Below are 16,979 nucleotides of genomic sequence, written 5' to 3' on the forward strand. Positions count from 1 at the left end.
TGACATCACTTCCAGGTCCTGTCCACAAACAATGAGTGGCAGAAAGTATTGGGTGGGCATTTCAATGGTATTTAGAAGAGATGATGAAACAGGATGTCATTCCGCTTTCAAACCTGCTCCACTAGCACTTTTACAACAGTATCTAAAAACTCTTGGGGCCTGCAGGTACTCTGCCTATATCCAGACCTCTACCGGCAGCTCTGTAAGGTTCCTTCAGTACTTTGGACAGACCCTTTCAGCTGGTGCAGGCACTTATGAGCTTTCAGCAGCACCTGATGTCCTGCCTCCCTTCCCCTAATCAACGAGTTGCCTCGCTAAGCACATTTTGAGCAAGCAGCTCGCTTAAGTTATCTGAATGAGAGTGAGCCCAAAAAGAAGGGACAAGATTCTTCCCACCTGATTGGGTAGTTGTGTGTCTCATTCTGCCCATCTGCCAGTTTTACACTGGCAGATCTAGATTAGCCAGCATTAATGTTAGTGCCTAAAGCCAAACTGTGCAGTCTAGAAGTCTGATAATTAATCATTATCTTTTTAAAAAGCAGCTTTTCGCATTAATTCTTTTACACTTTTAGAAAATGAAGAGTGAACTGGATCAGAAGAAGAACTTAATGATGTTGATGCAGCAAAACATGCACGAAACCCTACGTATTAATGATGACATAATGCCATCTTTCTACAAGTGTGATATCGATCTTACTAAATATAACGAGAAAGTCACGCAGCTATCGGACCGATGGCAGAGGATTTACAAAGAAATCGATAGCAGGTTGGTGGGCATTGCCTATTTATATATTAAAAAATTAAGTATAGTGGTTTAGCTCAGTTAGTAGTAATCTTGTCCTGAATCAGAAGAATGAAGGTGCAAATTCCATGTCATCAAGGATCCTGAAAGATTGAACTTGTCAAAAGATATAAATAGAACTGCATTTTATTCATAGTGAGGAGATGTTGAAGGTACACAAGATAAAGAAATATAACTAATAAATTCAGTTGAATATTACTGAACAAGTCTAGCTCATTGTACAGATGTACTGTAACTGCACCAGACCCTGCTGAAAAACTGGTTGTCTCCACGAGTTTGACTTCATGGCTGGGTAACTCAGGATTTGAATTTTGAATGGTGGTATTGCTATAGCAAAGTAAGATCTGTGAACAACCAGTAATTGAAGTAGTGTACAGGAGATCAATGAAGGCATAGTGGACTTGGCAGGATTGTTTTTGCATTTCAGTTTACATTCCTTTGAGGGTGGTTCAAAATGAATTGTCTGCAAGAAATCCTGCTTTCAGGAAGGCCTCCTCCACCTTGGAACTAGAGTGTTAAGGCCTTGGACTGTTTTAGTACTGAACATATCAATATGCACAGTCTTCTGGTAGAATGGTCTCCTTTACTGACTAGAGCTGAGGCAACTCCAGGCTGTTTGCTTATAGTGGAGCCAGCAGGGAAAGTGGAGATTGAGACCCAGCAGTGGGGAAACATGGCAGTTGAGGAAGCTACAAGTTTTTTAGCGGAGGAAGGAAAGGTATTAAATCTTCTTTCCTTGATCTCCTGCTTTGCAGGTAGAGATGGCGGAGAGGGACAGTGCTATGGGGTGGACACCCAAGCATTTCTCAAAGGTTGCAATGAGTATATTGATGGTGGACAGGAGAAGGTGTTGAGGGGTGCCTAGGTCGGTAATCAAGTAAAAATCCGAGGTCCCTATGTCCACCCACATTAGAATCCTCATGGTAGAGGTCATGAGGTCATAAGAACTAGGAGCAGGAGTAGGCAATTCAGCCCCTCGAGCCTGCTCCGCCATTCAATACGATCATGGCTGATCTCATCTCGGCCTCAATTGCACTTTCCTGCCCGTTCTCCATTACACTTCAACCCATTACTAATTAAAAATCTGTTTATCTCCTCAAATTTACTCAATGTCCCGACCTCCACCGCACTCTGGGGTAGTGAATTCCACAGACTCATGACCCTTTGAGAGAAGTAATTTCTCCTCATCTCTGTTTTAAATCTGCTACCCCTTATCCTAAAACTATGACCTCTCGTTCTAGATTGCCCCTTAAGAGGAAACATTCTCTCTACGTCTACTTTGTCAATCCCATTAATCATCATATATACCTCAATTAGATCTCCTCTCATTCTTCTAAACTCTAGAGAGTAAAGACCTAAACTACTCAATCTCTCTTCATAAGACAAGCCCCCCATCTCTGGAATCAATCTAGTGAACCTCCTCTGAACTGCCTCCAATGCAACTACATCCCTCCTCAAGTAAGGGGACCAAAACTGTACGCAGTACTCCAGGTGTGGTCTCACTAATGCCTTGTACAGTTGCAGCAACACTTCCCTACTTTTATATTCTATTCCTTTAGCAACAAATGCCAAAATTCCATTTGCCTTCCTTATTACCTGCATACTAGCTTTCTGCGATTCATGCACGAGGACACCCAGATCCCTCTGCACCGAAGCACTCTGAAGTTTCTCTCCATTTAGATAATTTGCCTTTCTATTCTTCCGACAAAAATGGATAACCTCACATTTATCATATTAAACTCCATCTGCCAAATTTTGGCCCATTCACCTAACCTATCCATATCCATTTGTAAATTTCTTATTTCTTTGTTGCAACTTACTAGCCCACCTATTTTAGTGTCCTCTGCAAATTTGGCTATTGTACCTTCTATCCCTGCATCCAAGTCATTAATATAGATTGTAAATAGTTGGGGCCCGAGGACCGAACCCTGTGGCACCCCACTAGTTGCCAACCAGAAAAAGACCCATTTATCCAGACTCTGTTTTCTGTTGGTTAGCCAATCCTCTATCCAAGCTAATAAATTGCCCCTAACCCCATGTGATCTTACCCTATGTATTAACCTTTTGTGCGGCACCTTATCAAATGCCTTCTGGAAGTCCAGATATACTACATCTACAGGATCCCCATTTTCCACTTTACTTGTTACATCTTCAAAGAACTCCAGCAAATTAGTCAAACACGATTTATCCTTCATAAAATCATGCTGACTCTGATGAATTGCGTTTTGATTTTCTAAATGTCCTGTTATTACTTCCTTAATAATGGATTTTAACAATTTCCCAATGACAGATGTTAAGCTGTAGCTTCCTACTTTCTGCCTCCCTCCCTTTTTGAATAAGGGCGTACGTTAGCTTTTTTCCAATCCACTGGAACCTATCCTGCATCCAGGGAATTTTGGAATATTATAACCAATGTATCCACTATCTCTGCTGCCATTTCCTTTAAGACCCTAGGATGTAGGTCATCAGGCCAGAGCAGAATGGCCCCAAAGTAAAGGGTGCTGAAGAGGACCAATATCTTGAACCTAGTTCAATGCGACCCATATTGACAAAATGAGGTAATAGCAGGTTCATTTAATGCTACATGGTGTTTCTTAGGGCTCTTTCTTAGCGCGAGCTGCCCAATAACACCTGATTCTGGTGATAGTCATTTTCATTTGTGGGAGATTGTGATTTCAACGTTAAATCAATATGCTAGAGTTAGCAGTGCATAATATATATTTTATTTTCAGGCTCAATTAACCTCTCTCATACATGTATATCCTGTAGCTGTTCCCAGCTATAGCCCATAACATTTCTGAAGTCGTGATTAGAAACTTTAATGTACCAGTAATTTGGTTGGCTAATAATTTAAAAGAGAAAGTTAAATCATAAAAAATTGTAATAGATTCATTATTATTCTCACGAAATTGGATTGTTTTTTTTTCCATTGTGCAGATATTTGGAACTAAATAAGGAACACAGGCAGCTGAAAGACTATGGAGAGTTGTTCCAGAAACTGAGCAAGTGGATCGATGCAACAAAGCACAAACAGGATGGGTTGCAGGTCATTCGATTTGGGGATACAAATGCCCTTGTGGATCAACTAAACGAGCAGAAGGTTTGTATGAAATTATAATTTTTGTATGATAAAGCCTACTTATAATTAATGGATAGATAATCATTATACATTTATATTGATTTCAAACAGGTTTTAATGAGTTAAATCCAGATAGCCCAATGTAATGAGATTTCCAGACTAAGTTTGTAAATTAGCTTTCACAAAATGTGTGGAGAAAAATTACAATTAAGTGTTGTATATTTTCGCAAAAATAAGATTTACAGAAATGGATTTTGGGATTGGAGACCAGGAATAGTGCTTATCATTCACTACACCGACACAGTTGCCTACAGACATTTTGGGGGCTTTTGAGTGGAACTTACTGTCATCAGGCATCTGATCCAGCACAGCACCTTCTACAGGGTATCTGTGGCATGTGTGAGCAGTACAAGCGGCAGTGTGGTTCTTCAATCAATCACTGAGACATGCAGGGCTGAATTTTCCAAGCCTCATGGTGGCGGGAGTGGAGGCAGGGGGCTGGAAAAACAGGGGGAGCCACGTCGGGATGGCTCCCTGACACGTTCCCGTCACCGGGTAAGTTTCCTAGGCGTGGTCTGGGAGGTGGATCGCCTGCCCGCTGCATGGAGGTGGGCAGCCTAATGTTTCGGCACCACCGGCATTTTACTGGCGGTCGGGAGGTCACCAGCTCCATGGAAGCGGCCTCCTTGCAGCAGTCTGGAGGATGGTCATCGGAGCCAGAGGTTCGATCCCCCACAGAGGGGGCCGCAGGCAGGAAAAGCATCCCCCGTGGCCCCAACAATCCGATTGGAGGGGTTTCCCCTCCGATCCAAGGGTCCTGCCATATTCTCCCCTCTCTAAAATATTTAAATATTTCTACACTTCTGAGGCCGCCTCCATTTTGAGTTACCCTCGCAATCTCAGACCTGCCTGAGCAGTGCCCGCCTCTCCCTGTGGGGCTGCCGAGGCGCTAGAGCTGCTGGCGCTCTAATTGGGCCAGTAGCATCGGGAGCCCAGTTGTTGTCCTCAATAGGACTGCGAGCGTAGAGGTAGTAAATTAGGAGGCCACTTCGGGAAAATAGCTCCCTCAGTCTGGCTCCTAGCAAGTGCGGCTCAGAACCCCCATTTTGTCCCCACATTGGGGTCCCGATGCTCGCGGGAATATCCTGTCTACAAAGTCATAATCGGGAAGTATAAATTATATTTAAATCTTGTATAGGAAGTGAAATAGAGAAAGTCAGATGGGATTAAGAAAGAGAGAGACAAAAGGGTTTTAAACGATTAAAAAGAAAATCCTCCAACCCTCAATTTCTGAAGGAATTTGCCAGAGAGGTTGTTTGGCAGTAATTATGACTTGCATACGAATATACGAACTAGGAGTAGGCTCTTCAGCCCCTCAAGCTTGCTCTGCCATTCTATAGGATTGGTTTGTGGACTCAACTCCACTTTCCTGCTGATCCCTGATACCCTTTGACTCCTTGGTTTGTCAAGAATCTGTCTGCTTCTGCCTTAAAAGCATTCAATGACCACCGCTCTCCGGGGAAGAGAGAGTTCGACAGACTCACGACCCTTTGAGAGAAAAAAAATTCTCCTCATCTCAGTCTCAAATTAGAGACCCCATATTTTTAAACGGTGTCCCCTATTTTTAGTCTCTCTCACAAGGGGAAACATCCTTTCAACATCCATCCTGTCAAGTCACCTCAGGATCTTATATGTTTCAATAACATCGTCTCTCATCCTTCTAAACTCCAATGAATACAGACCCAACCTGTCCAACTTTTCCTCATAAGATAACTCTCTCAACCCTGGAATCAGTGAGTAAACCTTCTCTGAACTGCTTCCAATGCAATTGTATCCTTTCTTAAGTCAGGAGGTGGTGCAGTGGTTAGCACCGCAGCCTCACAGCTCCAGGGACCCGGGTTCAATTCTGGGTACTGCCTGTGCGGAGTTTGCAAATTCTCCCTGTGACCGCGTGGGTTTTCGCCGGGTGCTCTGGCTTCGTCCCACAGCCAAAGACTTTCAGGTGATAGGTAAATTGGCCATTGTAAATTGCCCCTAGTGTAGGTAGGTGGTAGTGAATATGGGATTACTGTAGGGTTAGTATAAATGGGTGGTTGTTGGTCGGCACAGACTTGGGCCTGTTTCAGTGCTGTATCTCTAAATAAAACTGTACACAATACTCTCGATGTGGTTTCACCAATTCCCTGTACAACTGTAGCAAAACATCTCGACTGAAATTTTACAGCTCCCCAACGAGCGGGCGGGGGCTGTAAAATTGAGTGGGGGATGGTGGGGACCGTTCCCAACGCCTTCCTGCCCCCGCTGCAATTTTACGCACAGCGGTGGCCAATCAAGGCCCTTATAAGTTGCCAATTAACTACCACTTAAGGGCTTCCTCCCACTGCCGCTGGTATTTAATCCGCAGCGGTCAAACAGCAACTGGCAGCAACATTTTGTGCTGAGAGGATCCTCCTGATTGGGCACCCTGTGCCCCACGGAAGGCCGCCTACAAAGCCCCAATCGTCCTCACTGCACAACACTCCACCGCTCCCCCTAACGGACCCCCTTTTCCTTGCTGGGGCCCAGTCGATTGTCCCCAGCGAGGTCCCGAAAACTTAATGTAGTTCCGGGGCTGTCTTTCCTCCAATGGCTGGGTGTAGTCCGAGCTGTGGCCACCATTCCCGGTGGCACTGCTGGGACTAAGAGTTGTTGGCATGCTGATTGGCTGGCAGCTCCATTTGGCAGGACTTCCTTCCTCAAGAAGGCCAGTTAGGGTCTGGGGAGTGACAAATCGCACCGTGGCTCCCCAGGCCTGATGGAGGCGGGCTGGCCCCTGACGTTTCAGCCGGTGGGCAGAACCTCCCGCCCAATTAAACATTTCAGCCCTGTACTTTTATATTCCATTCCCCTTGCATTTGCTGCCTTAATCACTTGCTGGACCTACATACTAACTTTTTGTGTACTAGGACACCCAGATCCCTCTGCACCTCAGAGTTCTACCATCTTTCTCCATTTAAATAATGTTTCTTTTCTTTTTTTCTGGCCAAAGTGGACAAGATCACACTTTCCCACATTATACTTCATCTGCCAAATCTTTGCCCACTCATTTAACCTATCTATTTCCCTTTGTAGCCTCCTTGTGTCCTCTTCACAACTTACTCTCCCACCTATCTTTGTGTCATCAGGAAATTTAGCAACAGGATCCTGGGCTTTATAAATATAAGATTATGACGGGCATTGATAGGTTAGATAGGAAGAAACTTTTTCCCTTAGCGGAGGGGTCAATAACCAGGGGGCATAGATTTAAGGTAAGGTGTAGGAGGTTTAGAGGGGTTTTGAGGAAACATTTTTTTCACCCAGAGGGTGGTTGGAATCTGGAATGCACTGCCTGAAGAGGTGGTAGAGGCAGGAACCATCACAACATTTAAGAAGTATTTAGATGGGCACTTGAAATGCCATGGCATACAAGGCTACGGGCCAAGTGCTGGAAAATGGGATTAGAGTCGTTAGGTGCTTGATGGCCAGCGCAGACACGATGGGCCGAAGGGCCTATTTCTGTGCTGGATAACTCTATTACTCTACAAATAGAGACTTAGAGTATAAAAGCAAGGAGGTTTGATGTGCATCTTGGTAAACACTGGTTTGGCCTCAGCTGGAGTATTGTGCCGAATTCTGGGCCCCACATTTTAGGAAGGATGTGATGGCATTAGAGACTGTGCCGAAAAGATTTACAAGAATGGTTCCAGGGATAAGAGACTTCAGTTACAGGGTCTATTGGAGCTGTTCTCCTTAGAGAAGAGGAGGTTGAGAGGAGATTTGATAGAAGTGTTCTAAATCATGAGGTGCCTGGGCAGAGTAGATAAAGAAAATCTGTTCCCATTGACGGAATTCAAGAGAACGCCAATTTAAGATGAATGGCAAAAGAACCGAAGGCAACATGAGGAAAACCTTTTTTTGCAGTGAGTGGTTAGGATCAGGAATGCACTGCCTGAGAGTGTGGTGGAGGCAGATTCAATCGTGGCTTTCAAAAGGGAATTGGCTCTTTCTGTGGTGTAACCATTCTATGATCCTACATCCTTGGGGAGTAAAGAGGATAGTGACCTGGAGTAACTGGGCACAAAAGAAAGAAATGCCCCCATGCTATTCATCTCTATGGTACTTTGTGTTTGAGTTTCACTTTATTGTTTGACCCATAGAAACTCTCTTGTAATTGTCATTAGCACCAACACAGGTAAAATAGTAATAAGATTTTGACCTAGATATAATGAAAAATACAGATTTAATTATTGATTTTTTTTGGGGGGGGCTTATTTAAGAGATAATGGCCCCAAAAAGTGGAAGTTTTGGTGTTACCTGTAGTTCAGTAGTAGCTCTCCTGAGACTTGAACACAAAATCTACATTGACACATCAGTGCAATAATGAGGGAGTGCTGCACTCTCAGGCGTACCGTCCTTCAGGTGAACGTAAAAGATATCTTGCCATTATATTGAAGAAGAGCAGAGGATTTCATATTTATCCCACAACAAGCATCAATAAAATACAGTAATTGGCCATTATCACATTGCTGTTTGTGGGCCTTGCTGTGCACAAATGTTTCCAACATTGCAACAGCGACTATACTTCAGAAATACTTCATTGGCTGTAAAGCACCTTGGGACCTCCTGAGATCATGAAAGGTGCTGTATAAATGAAAGTCTGTCCTTTTCCTTGCTCAGTGACTGTAACAATGGCAGTGCGGGACTTTCCCTGCTCTGGCCACTTGTACCCTAGACCCCATTGGAATGCCCAGGATCAGGTAATTTGTACAAAGTGTGTGGATGCTTTGCAAATATTGGTGTAGCTCGGGGACCTGGTAAGTGTCAGGGTGGGGGAAGGGGATAGTGTGGGTTGCATGGAAAATCAATTTCCCAAAGAAAGCCACTTTCTTAGGGTAGCCAGACAGTTTTCTGTAAGGAAGCCAGACCTTTGCAGTTCTGGTGGACCCTAATTCTACCACCTGGCCATACTTCTGGCCTGCTTTGTGAAGATGTACAGTAAATAGGCGACATCGGGTGCAGAACTGTTAGGAGTTCCTCCAGGTTGCAACAGTCCTGCCGCCTTCTCTCCTCTGTGTCTACTACAATGGAGATGTTTCAGGAACCATCCAATCCCACATCCTCACCTACCCAAGGAACCACTGACACTGGGAAATGGGGGAATGACATGGCATAATTGAGTCTTGCCCCAAATTTTAACCCCAGCAAGACCTTTCCAACCCCAATAATGCCCCCACATTGGTAACTTGGGGCCATTCATACATACTCAAAAATGTATGTTAGTTCAGTTACCTATCATTCAATATTACAACCGAGAGGGACTAATTTTATTGAAAGTATCTTCCTGCTAATATACTTGCTTTATTGTTGAATAGAGGTTGTACTCCGAAATAAAGAGCAAACGAGGTGATGTTGAAGACTACCAAAAACATGCAGACCTATGTGCAACATCGGTAAAGGTAAGAAACTCCAATATGGTTTAGTAGGTGAATAATGTTTTGTATGTGATATTGAGATGAGTCATGTACATAATTTTATTTATTAAACAGGATTACGAGCTACAATTAGCATCATACAGTGCTGGTCTGGATACACTTCTTAATATTCCAATCAAGAGGCAACTGGCACAATCAATTTCCACCACAATTCTTCATGAGGTATGTGAAACATTTTCTTTTTCTGTGCTTTTACCTAAAGCTGCAGTGCTCTGCTATCCAATATTCTTGAGCTAAAGGCCAAAAGTTACTGCTGCTATTTTAGTAACTGAATGCTTAACCCCTTCATATGGTATTCTCTGTTCGCTATTTTAATGGGGACATGAGGATGCAACATACAGTAATTTTCTAGCCATGTTATTAATTTATTAAAGTGTGAAAAGAATGCATCTATTATTTTAAAAACAGCATTAAGATTCACTGTGCACCCCAAGTACCAGTTTTTGTTATTGAGAGGAAACAGTAATGTTAAAATCATTACTAAACGTAAACAAAAAGTAGTTTCAGTTCGATTTTGTTTTTTCCCCTCCAAAAATGAGTGCCGGCACTTCATATTCAATAGTCTATTTTCATATAGTTACATGTAAAAATACAATCAAATAGAGTAATTCACCAGTAATTTCTGCAGGGGTTCTCCTAATTGTCCAGCTTAACTTCAGTGTAAGGTTGACTGAAACTGTGGAGCAATGGTGTAAACAGCTGTCAATACTGTTTCGCCAGGATTTCTAAAGTTACAGTGAAGGATCAGGAAACGGCCATGGAAATTCATCCCCATTGTATTATTAGCCCTATAAAATATATACTGAAGAGACCACTGTTACCAAGCAAGTTATATCAGTTTTGTTTTCCAGTTCTGCTTTGGTGTGCTCGGTGTACTGTGTGTAGTATTTCTGTATCTAAACACGTTTTCTATCAGCTGTATGACAATCATGACTTACCAGTGATAATTGCTTAATATGTTTGTATGACCTTCCTGTGTTTCCATTTAAATGATGCATTAACTCCTTAATTTTAAAAGGGTTAATACCTCTAACATTTATATACCCAAAACTTATATGTAAATTAATGTTCACAAATTCCCCATGTTTTCCGGCCTCTGAACTTTTTGGGGTAGGTTTTCTTTTAATTGTACTTGGGTGTAAAGGCAGAGGGCATAGTTAAAATCCGTGGAGGTTTCCTTGTCCATAATGGAGCATGTATTTAAATGGGTGTAAAATGGGCCATGAGATCTTTCCCACCCAGATTTCCTCTATGTGCTCCACGGAAACGATCCTTTATGTTTTTCTTTAATATTCGTTCCTGGGATGTGGGTGCCACTGCCAAGGCCAGCGTTTATTGCCCATCCCTAATTGTCCTTGAGAAGGTGGTGGTGCAAGTAGAGGAAAAGCTGCCCTTTGTGTACTGCAGTAGTTAACTTTCATTCTGTTTCACTGAAATTGTCACAGGGCAATTTTTACTGTGGACACGGGGAAAATTGGGCCTTGTGCAACAGTAGCCCTTTGCACACTCGCCTAAAATCTTGCAGGGTATATAATGTCTGGCAGGGGGCTGTGCGCAAAATGTAAAAGTTGGGAATATGGTGCAAGTGGGATTTCAGTGCAGAGGGGGAAGGAGGTGCTGCTTTTGCCTCCAATACTTCGTGTTACAAGTAAATATTTGGTTTAATCTACCTATAACTTAAAGTAGATCAAGTAAGTTAGTTAAAAGACTAAAAACTAAGCTAAGTTGATTAAATACATAGACACACACTTGGAGAGGTTTGAGTTAATTAAGGATATCCAGCAAGGATATGTAAAATGCTGATCATGCTTGAGTAATCCAATTGCATTTTTTGATTAAGTAACAGAGAAGGGTAATGAAGGGAATGCAGTGGATGTTGTTTATATGGATTTTAAAAAACTGTTTGATAAGGTACCACATAAAAGGCTGGTTAACAAAAGTGAGGCTCATGGAATAGGAGGGTCAGTGTCCAGTTGGATAAAAAAAATTGGCTTAAAAACAGAAAACAGCGAGTCTTTACAAATGAAAGCAAAATACTGCAGATGCTGGAAATCTGAAATAAAAACAAGAAATGCTGGAAATACTCAGCAGGTCTGGCAGCATCGGTGGAGAGAGAAGCAGAGTTAACGTTTCAGGTTAGTGACCTTTCTTCAGAACTCTTAACAAATGGTTGTTTTTCAGACTGGAGTACGGTAGACAGTGATGTTCCCCAAGGATCATTCCCTGGACCGCTGCTTTTTTTTTGCTATATATGAATGACTTGGATCTTGGAATACAGCGTAGAATCTCAAAATTTGCTGATGACACCAAACTTGAAGGTGTGGCAAACAGTGAGGATGATATGAACCACCTGCAACAGGACATAAATAGGCTAGCAGAATGGTCAGAGAGGTGGCAGATGGAATTTAATACTGGCAAGTGTAAGGTGATGCAATTTGGCAGAAGGAATAGGGAGAGGCAATTTATACTTAATGGCACAGTTCTAAAGAGTGTGCAGGAACAGAGGGACCTGGTGGTGCATGTGCATCGATCTTTGATGGTGGCAGGGCATATTGAGAAAGTAGTTAGTAAAGTATATGGAATCTTGGACTTCATAGAGGCATTGAGTACAAAAGCAGGGAAGTTATGCTGAACCTTTGTAAAGCTCTGGTTAGGCCCCAACTGGAATATTGTGTCCAGTTCTGGTCACCACACTTTAGGAAGGATGTGAGGGTCCTTGAGGGGATGCAGAGAAGATTTACTGGACTGATTCCAGGGATGGGAGATTTTTGTTAGGAGTGTTTCCTGACGACAGAGTGATCGCTGATGTCATCAATGTGTCCGAACATTTGCCTGCTTGCCAGTATGGGTCTGCGCATGCACGCATCAACTTCACTATATAATGACGTCCGAGTGTTGCTTCACCCCTCAATGGCTGTGATCGCCACCTCCATCCCCTCGAACAGTACCCTGCTCCCTCCCGCAATCAGCGCCTCAATCACCGCTTCTCTTCCCTGCTCCTTCCTGCCGTTTTCTCCAACGCCTGCTTTCTCGAGACTGCTCCCCCCTGTTCGCTGTTCCGCACTGTTCGCAACTCCATCCTGCCCCTCACTCCCCGCATTTCTGCTAGCACCCCGGGCGGGGAGCAAGTGGTGGCATGGAGCAGCGAGCAGACGGGCACGGGAGGCAGCAGGGAAGAGATGCGGCGATCGCGGGAGGGAGCGGATTACTATTTGGTGGGGGGAGGTTGTGGAGTTAGCGATCGCAGCCATTGAGCAGTGAGGGGGTTTGGGTTCAATTCATTTTTGTGTCAAATTGAGCAGTGCCATTTTTATTACTGGCAGCTGCTGGTGACGTCGCAGACAGTGATGTTTTTGTTGATGAGGCTGCGTTTGCCCATGGGCCAGTACTGCAGCACCTACTGGTTGCATTGTCTGCAAACGCAGCCATTTTAGTTACAAGATTAGGTTGGAAACTGGGATTGTTTCCCTTATGACAAAGGAGATTGAGAGGACTTTAAATAGAAGTGTACAAGACAATGACAGGCTTAGATAAATTAGACAAGGAAAAACTGTTCCCATTAACTAAAGGTGCAAGGATAGGGGATACAGTTTGAAGGTTTTGGGCAAGAGATGCAGGGGCAATATGAGAAAGAACTTTTTTTTTATGCAGCGGTTGGTAATGACCTGGAATTCACTGCCCACAAGGGTGGTGGAAAAGGAGACAATCAATGACTTCAAAAGGAAATTGGATGGCCACTTGACGAAAATAGACATCCAGGGCTACGGGGATGGAGTTGCACTGACTGAATCACTCCGTGGAGATCTGGCATGGACTTGATGGGCCGTGGCCGCCTTCTGTGCCGTATATGACTATGACAAATTAACTTAATAAATAATCTGAGTTCATCTAGGGATGGCAGTGCAAGTGGTGTGCTCCAACTGCAGCATGTGGGAGTTTAGAGAGCATTGTGATCCCGGCCAACCACATCTGCAGTAAATGTTTGTATCTCGCGGAACTTCAGCTCAGAGTTGTTAAGATGTAGAATGAGGCGCAGACATTGTGGGGCATCAGGGAATGGGAGAGTTATCTGGACACTCTGGGGAAATATCCAGGAGGCAGGTTTGGGGGTGCAGGGAAAATGGCGAAGAAATGCGTCGGGTCGGCTTCCCGATGTGTTCCTGCCTCCCTGACGTGATCCCACCTCCTTGCACCTTTACCAGATGTGGCTTCAAGGTGGTGGCAGCAACTCATCCATTAGCACTGGGAAGCCAATTAAGATGATTATGGTGGCAATTAGTGGGCATATTTGGAAGGCTTCGGAATTTTGATGGTGGCGCATGGGACCCCAGCTGTGTCTGCAGCTCATCTACTTGCATGAAGTGAGAGCAGCGCGGGAGGTTGGAACGTCATGAGATTCATATGCAGTGGTCACTTTAAAGGACAAAATTGGCAATCCTGCAGACATCTGCAGGCAAATGCTTGAAATGTTTGCTCGTCACCTGCAGCCAGATTCACCAGATAGTGCTGGGTGTGAGGACTTGGCTGCTGGTCCCATCAGCAGTATAGCGCCTCCATCTTGTGCCCTCCTGTCCTTCTCCATTTACCTCAGCAGCATACAACATTTACAGTGGGTCTGCTTGCCACCCTTCACTTCTGATTGACCCTCCTAAATCCTCAGGCTGCTCACCGTCCCTAATTGGACCGCGCTCCTGGAGGTAGCTTCTTAATTGGCCTCATCTGGGAAAATCGTGCACGTCCATGGTCATGACTCGAAAATTATCTTGACTTTGGGCTCACGACTCGAATAGGAAAGTTCAGTCCTTTCTGTTTGTCATTTTCTTATGTTCATGGAATGCCTGTACTAAGCAGGGTAATTAGAGCAGAGTTTGATGGCTACTAGCATCAGCAAAGCTGTAGCTATGGAACTGTGCAAAAGGAGTCCTGTATTGCAAAAATTAAGCCACAAACACACAAAAAAAAGCTGAAACTGCACCTAAAACTAAATTTTCCAAAAAGAAAGTTCCATTTTGTGGGTTCATTTTGAGCACAGGCAAAAAACTGGGGGTTATAAGAACATAAGAAATAGGTGTAGGCTGTATGCCCTCTTGAGCCTTTTCCACCATTTAATGAGATCATGGCTGATCCCCGACCTCAACTCTACTTTCCTGCTAGTCCCCAGGCTCTTTGATTCCATTAGAGTCTAAAAATCTGTTGATCTCAGCCTTGAATATACTCGATGCCTGAGCATCCACAGCCCTCTGAGGTAGAGCATTTCAAAAATGCACAACATTCTGAGTGAAGAAAATTTTCCTTATCTCAGTCTTAAATGTCCAACCTTATATTCTGAGACTATGCCCCCTTATTCTAGGTTCTCCAGCCAGAGGAAACAGCCTTAGCTCTCAAATAATGGCACTAAAGAGTGACATATCCCCAGGACCAGATGGTTTCCATCCCAAGGATTAAAGGAAGTAGATGAGAACATGCCCTAACCATAGTCTTCCAGAGTTCTCTTGATTTGAGAACCATTCTTTTAGATTGTAAAATTGTGTGTGTTGCTCTGCTATTCTGAAAGGTGAGAGTGAAAAACCAGGGAATTATAGACCAGTTAGCCTAACATCTGTTGTCAAGTGTCTATAATTAAGGATAGGGTGACTAGACACCTTGAACATTTTCAGCTGATCAAAAAGCCAGCATGGATTGATAGAGTAGCTCAGCCCTGATTGAATTTTTTTGAAGAGGTGACTAAAGTAGTGGACAGGGGAATGACTATGGATGTTATTTATATGGTGTTCCAGAAGACATTTGATAAAGTCCCTCATAAGAGACTGTTAGCGAAAGTTGAAGCCCATGGAGTTGTAGGCAAATTATTAACTTGGTTAGGAAATTGGTTGAGTGGCTGGAGCAAGAGAGTAGGAATAATGACAAGTAATGGTACTCTAATTGGCAGGATGTGACCAGTAGTGTGTCTCAAGGATCTGCGTTGGGGCCTCAACTATTCATTGTATTTATTAACGACTTGGATGATAGGATAGAAAGCCACATATCCAAATTTGCTGATGACACAAAAATAGGCAGCATTGTAAGTGGTGTAGATGGAAGTATAACATTACAGAGAGATATTGATAGATTAATTGAATGGGCTATAATGTGGCGAATGGATTTCAATGTAGATAAAAGTGAGGTCATCCACTTTGTAAATGGTTGAGGTCCAAAGAGACTTGGGATCCAGATACATAGATCATTAAAATGTCATGAGCAGGTACAGAAAATAATCAAAGGCTAATGGAATGCTGGTCTATATATCCATAGAACTAGAATACAAGGAGTGAAAAGTCATGCTTAAGCTATACAAAGCCTTGGTTAGACCACACCTGAAGTACTGCGAGCAGTTCTGGGCACCACATCTTAGAAAGGATATATTGGCCTTGGGAGTGCAGGGGTTAAATTAAGAGGCTAGATTATACAAACTAGGGTTGTATTTCCTGGAATTTAGAAGGTTAGGGGTGACTTGATTGAAGTTTTCAAGATATTGAGTGGAATAGATAGGGTAGATAGAGGGAAACTATTACTGTTAGTTTTCAGGAGTGAAGTTAGGAAACACTTCTACACAGGGTGATATATGTTTGAAATTGTCTTTTGCAAAAGGTAATTGATGTTGGATTAATTGTAAATGTTAAATCTGAGATTGATAGATTTTTATTATCCAAAGATAAGTCACAGTTCACCCATGATCTCATTGAATGGGATAACAACAGGCTTGATGGGCTAAATGATCTATGTTCCTATATGTTCTGTCAGTGACAAACATTTTAAGGAAAACAAATCTATTTGCCTTCCTACCTCATTTTAATGTTTTTCTCTATGCTGTCCCTTGGTTCCTTTCAGTCCCAACCTCCTCCTGTTCCTTTGTATATCCTAGTGGCAAGAGATTCTGAGATGGCTAGCTGATGCTTTCTAGCAGGAGCCTTGGGAGAAAGAGGTATCAGTTCATTATCTTTGGCTGTGGGTCATTTTCTGCTTTCACAAGAAAACATTGTGAAGTTATTTGCTTTCCATCAATTGGAATGCAATCTAGGTGCCAGAAAGCATTCCTTAATGAGGGTGGTATTTGGTGCATGAATGATCAAACATTCCTTATTTTTGATATTTGACTTCTGGCACTGAACTTCGCAGCAGTTGCTGGAGATCACTGAATATAGTTATGGTTATGATAGTAAACTAGCAATTTAGAAGACATGATCCCATTTTGGCAAGTTCTGAATTCAATAAATATGGTCATTTGAGTTCCAGAAATAATCATGAAAGCTCCCAGATTGTTGTTAAAAATCCTTTTTTTCATTTAGTCTGCAGATCTGCAATCTCGTTATATAGAACTTCTTACAAGATCTGGTGACTATTACAAGTATCTAAGTGAGATGTTGAAGAACATGGAAGAAGTAAAGGTGAACTTACTTTTCTTTTTCTGTTCCAGGAAAGTTAATCATATTGTAGCTCTTCCTGAAAATATTGCAGTGGTAGCTTGCTGTTTTCAAGTAAGAAGTAAAAACATTCTTTCTCTTTTGTAATATAGTCTGGTGTATTTTTAAAACTGTATATTTACCAATTG

General features: G+C 42.9%; 1 protein-coding gene across 4 annotated transcripts in view; it reads left to right on the forward strand.

Annotated features, from left to right (window-relative positions):
* The window catches only part of dspa (desmoplakin a), a 105,468-nt gene that overhangs the window by 73,310 nt on the left and 15,179 nt on the right, over nt 1-16,979 (forward strand). For all 4 annotated transcript variants that reach the window (XM_068032445.1, XM_068032448.1, XM_068032447.1 and 1 more), the window contains exons 18-22: nt 573-766; nt 3,740-3,902; nt 9,272-9,355; nt 9,446-9,553; nt 16,717-16,815. In XM_068032445.1, coding sequence (XP_067888546.1) covers nt 573-766; nt 3,740-3,902; nt 9,272-9,355; nt 9,446-9,553; nt 16,717-16,815 — 648 coding nt within the window. The remainder of the gene's footprint in view (nt 1-572; nt 767-3,739; nt 3,903-9,271; nt 9,356-9,445; nt 9,554-16,716; nt 16,816-16,979) is intronic.

The sequence above is a fragment of the Heterodontus francisci genome, chromosome 5, assembly GCF_036365525.1.
Source record: "Heterodontus francisci isolate sHetFra1 chromosome 5, sHetFra1.hap1, whole genome shotgun sequence".
Taxonomy (NCBI): domain Eukaryota; kingdom Metazoa; phylum Chordata; class Chondrichthyes; order Heterodontiformes; family Heterodontidae; genus Heterodontus; species Heterodontus francisci.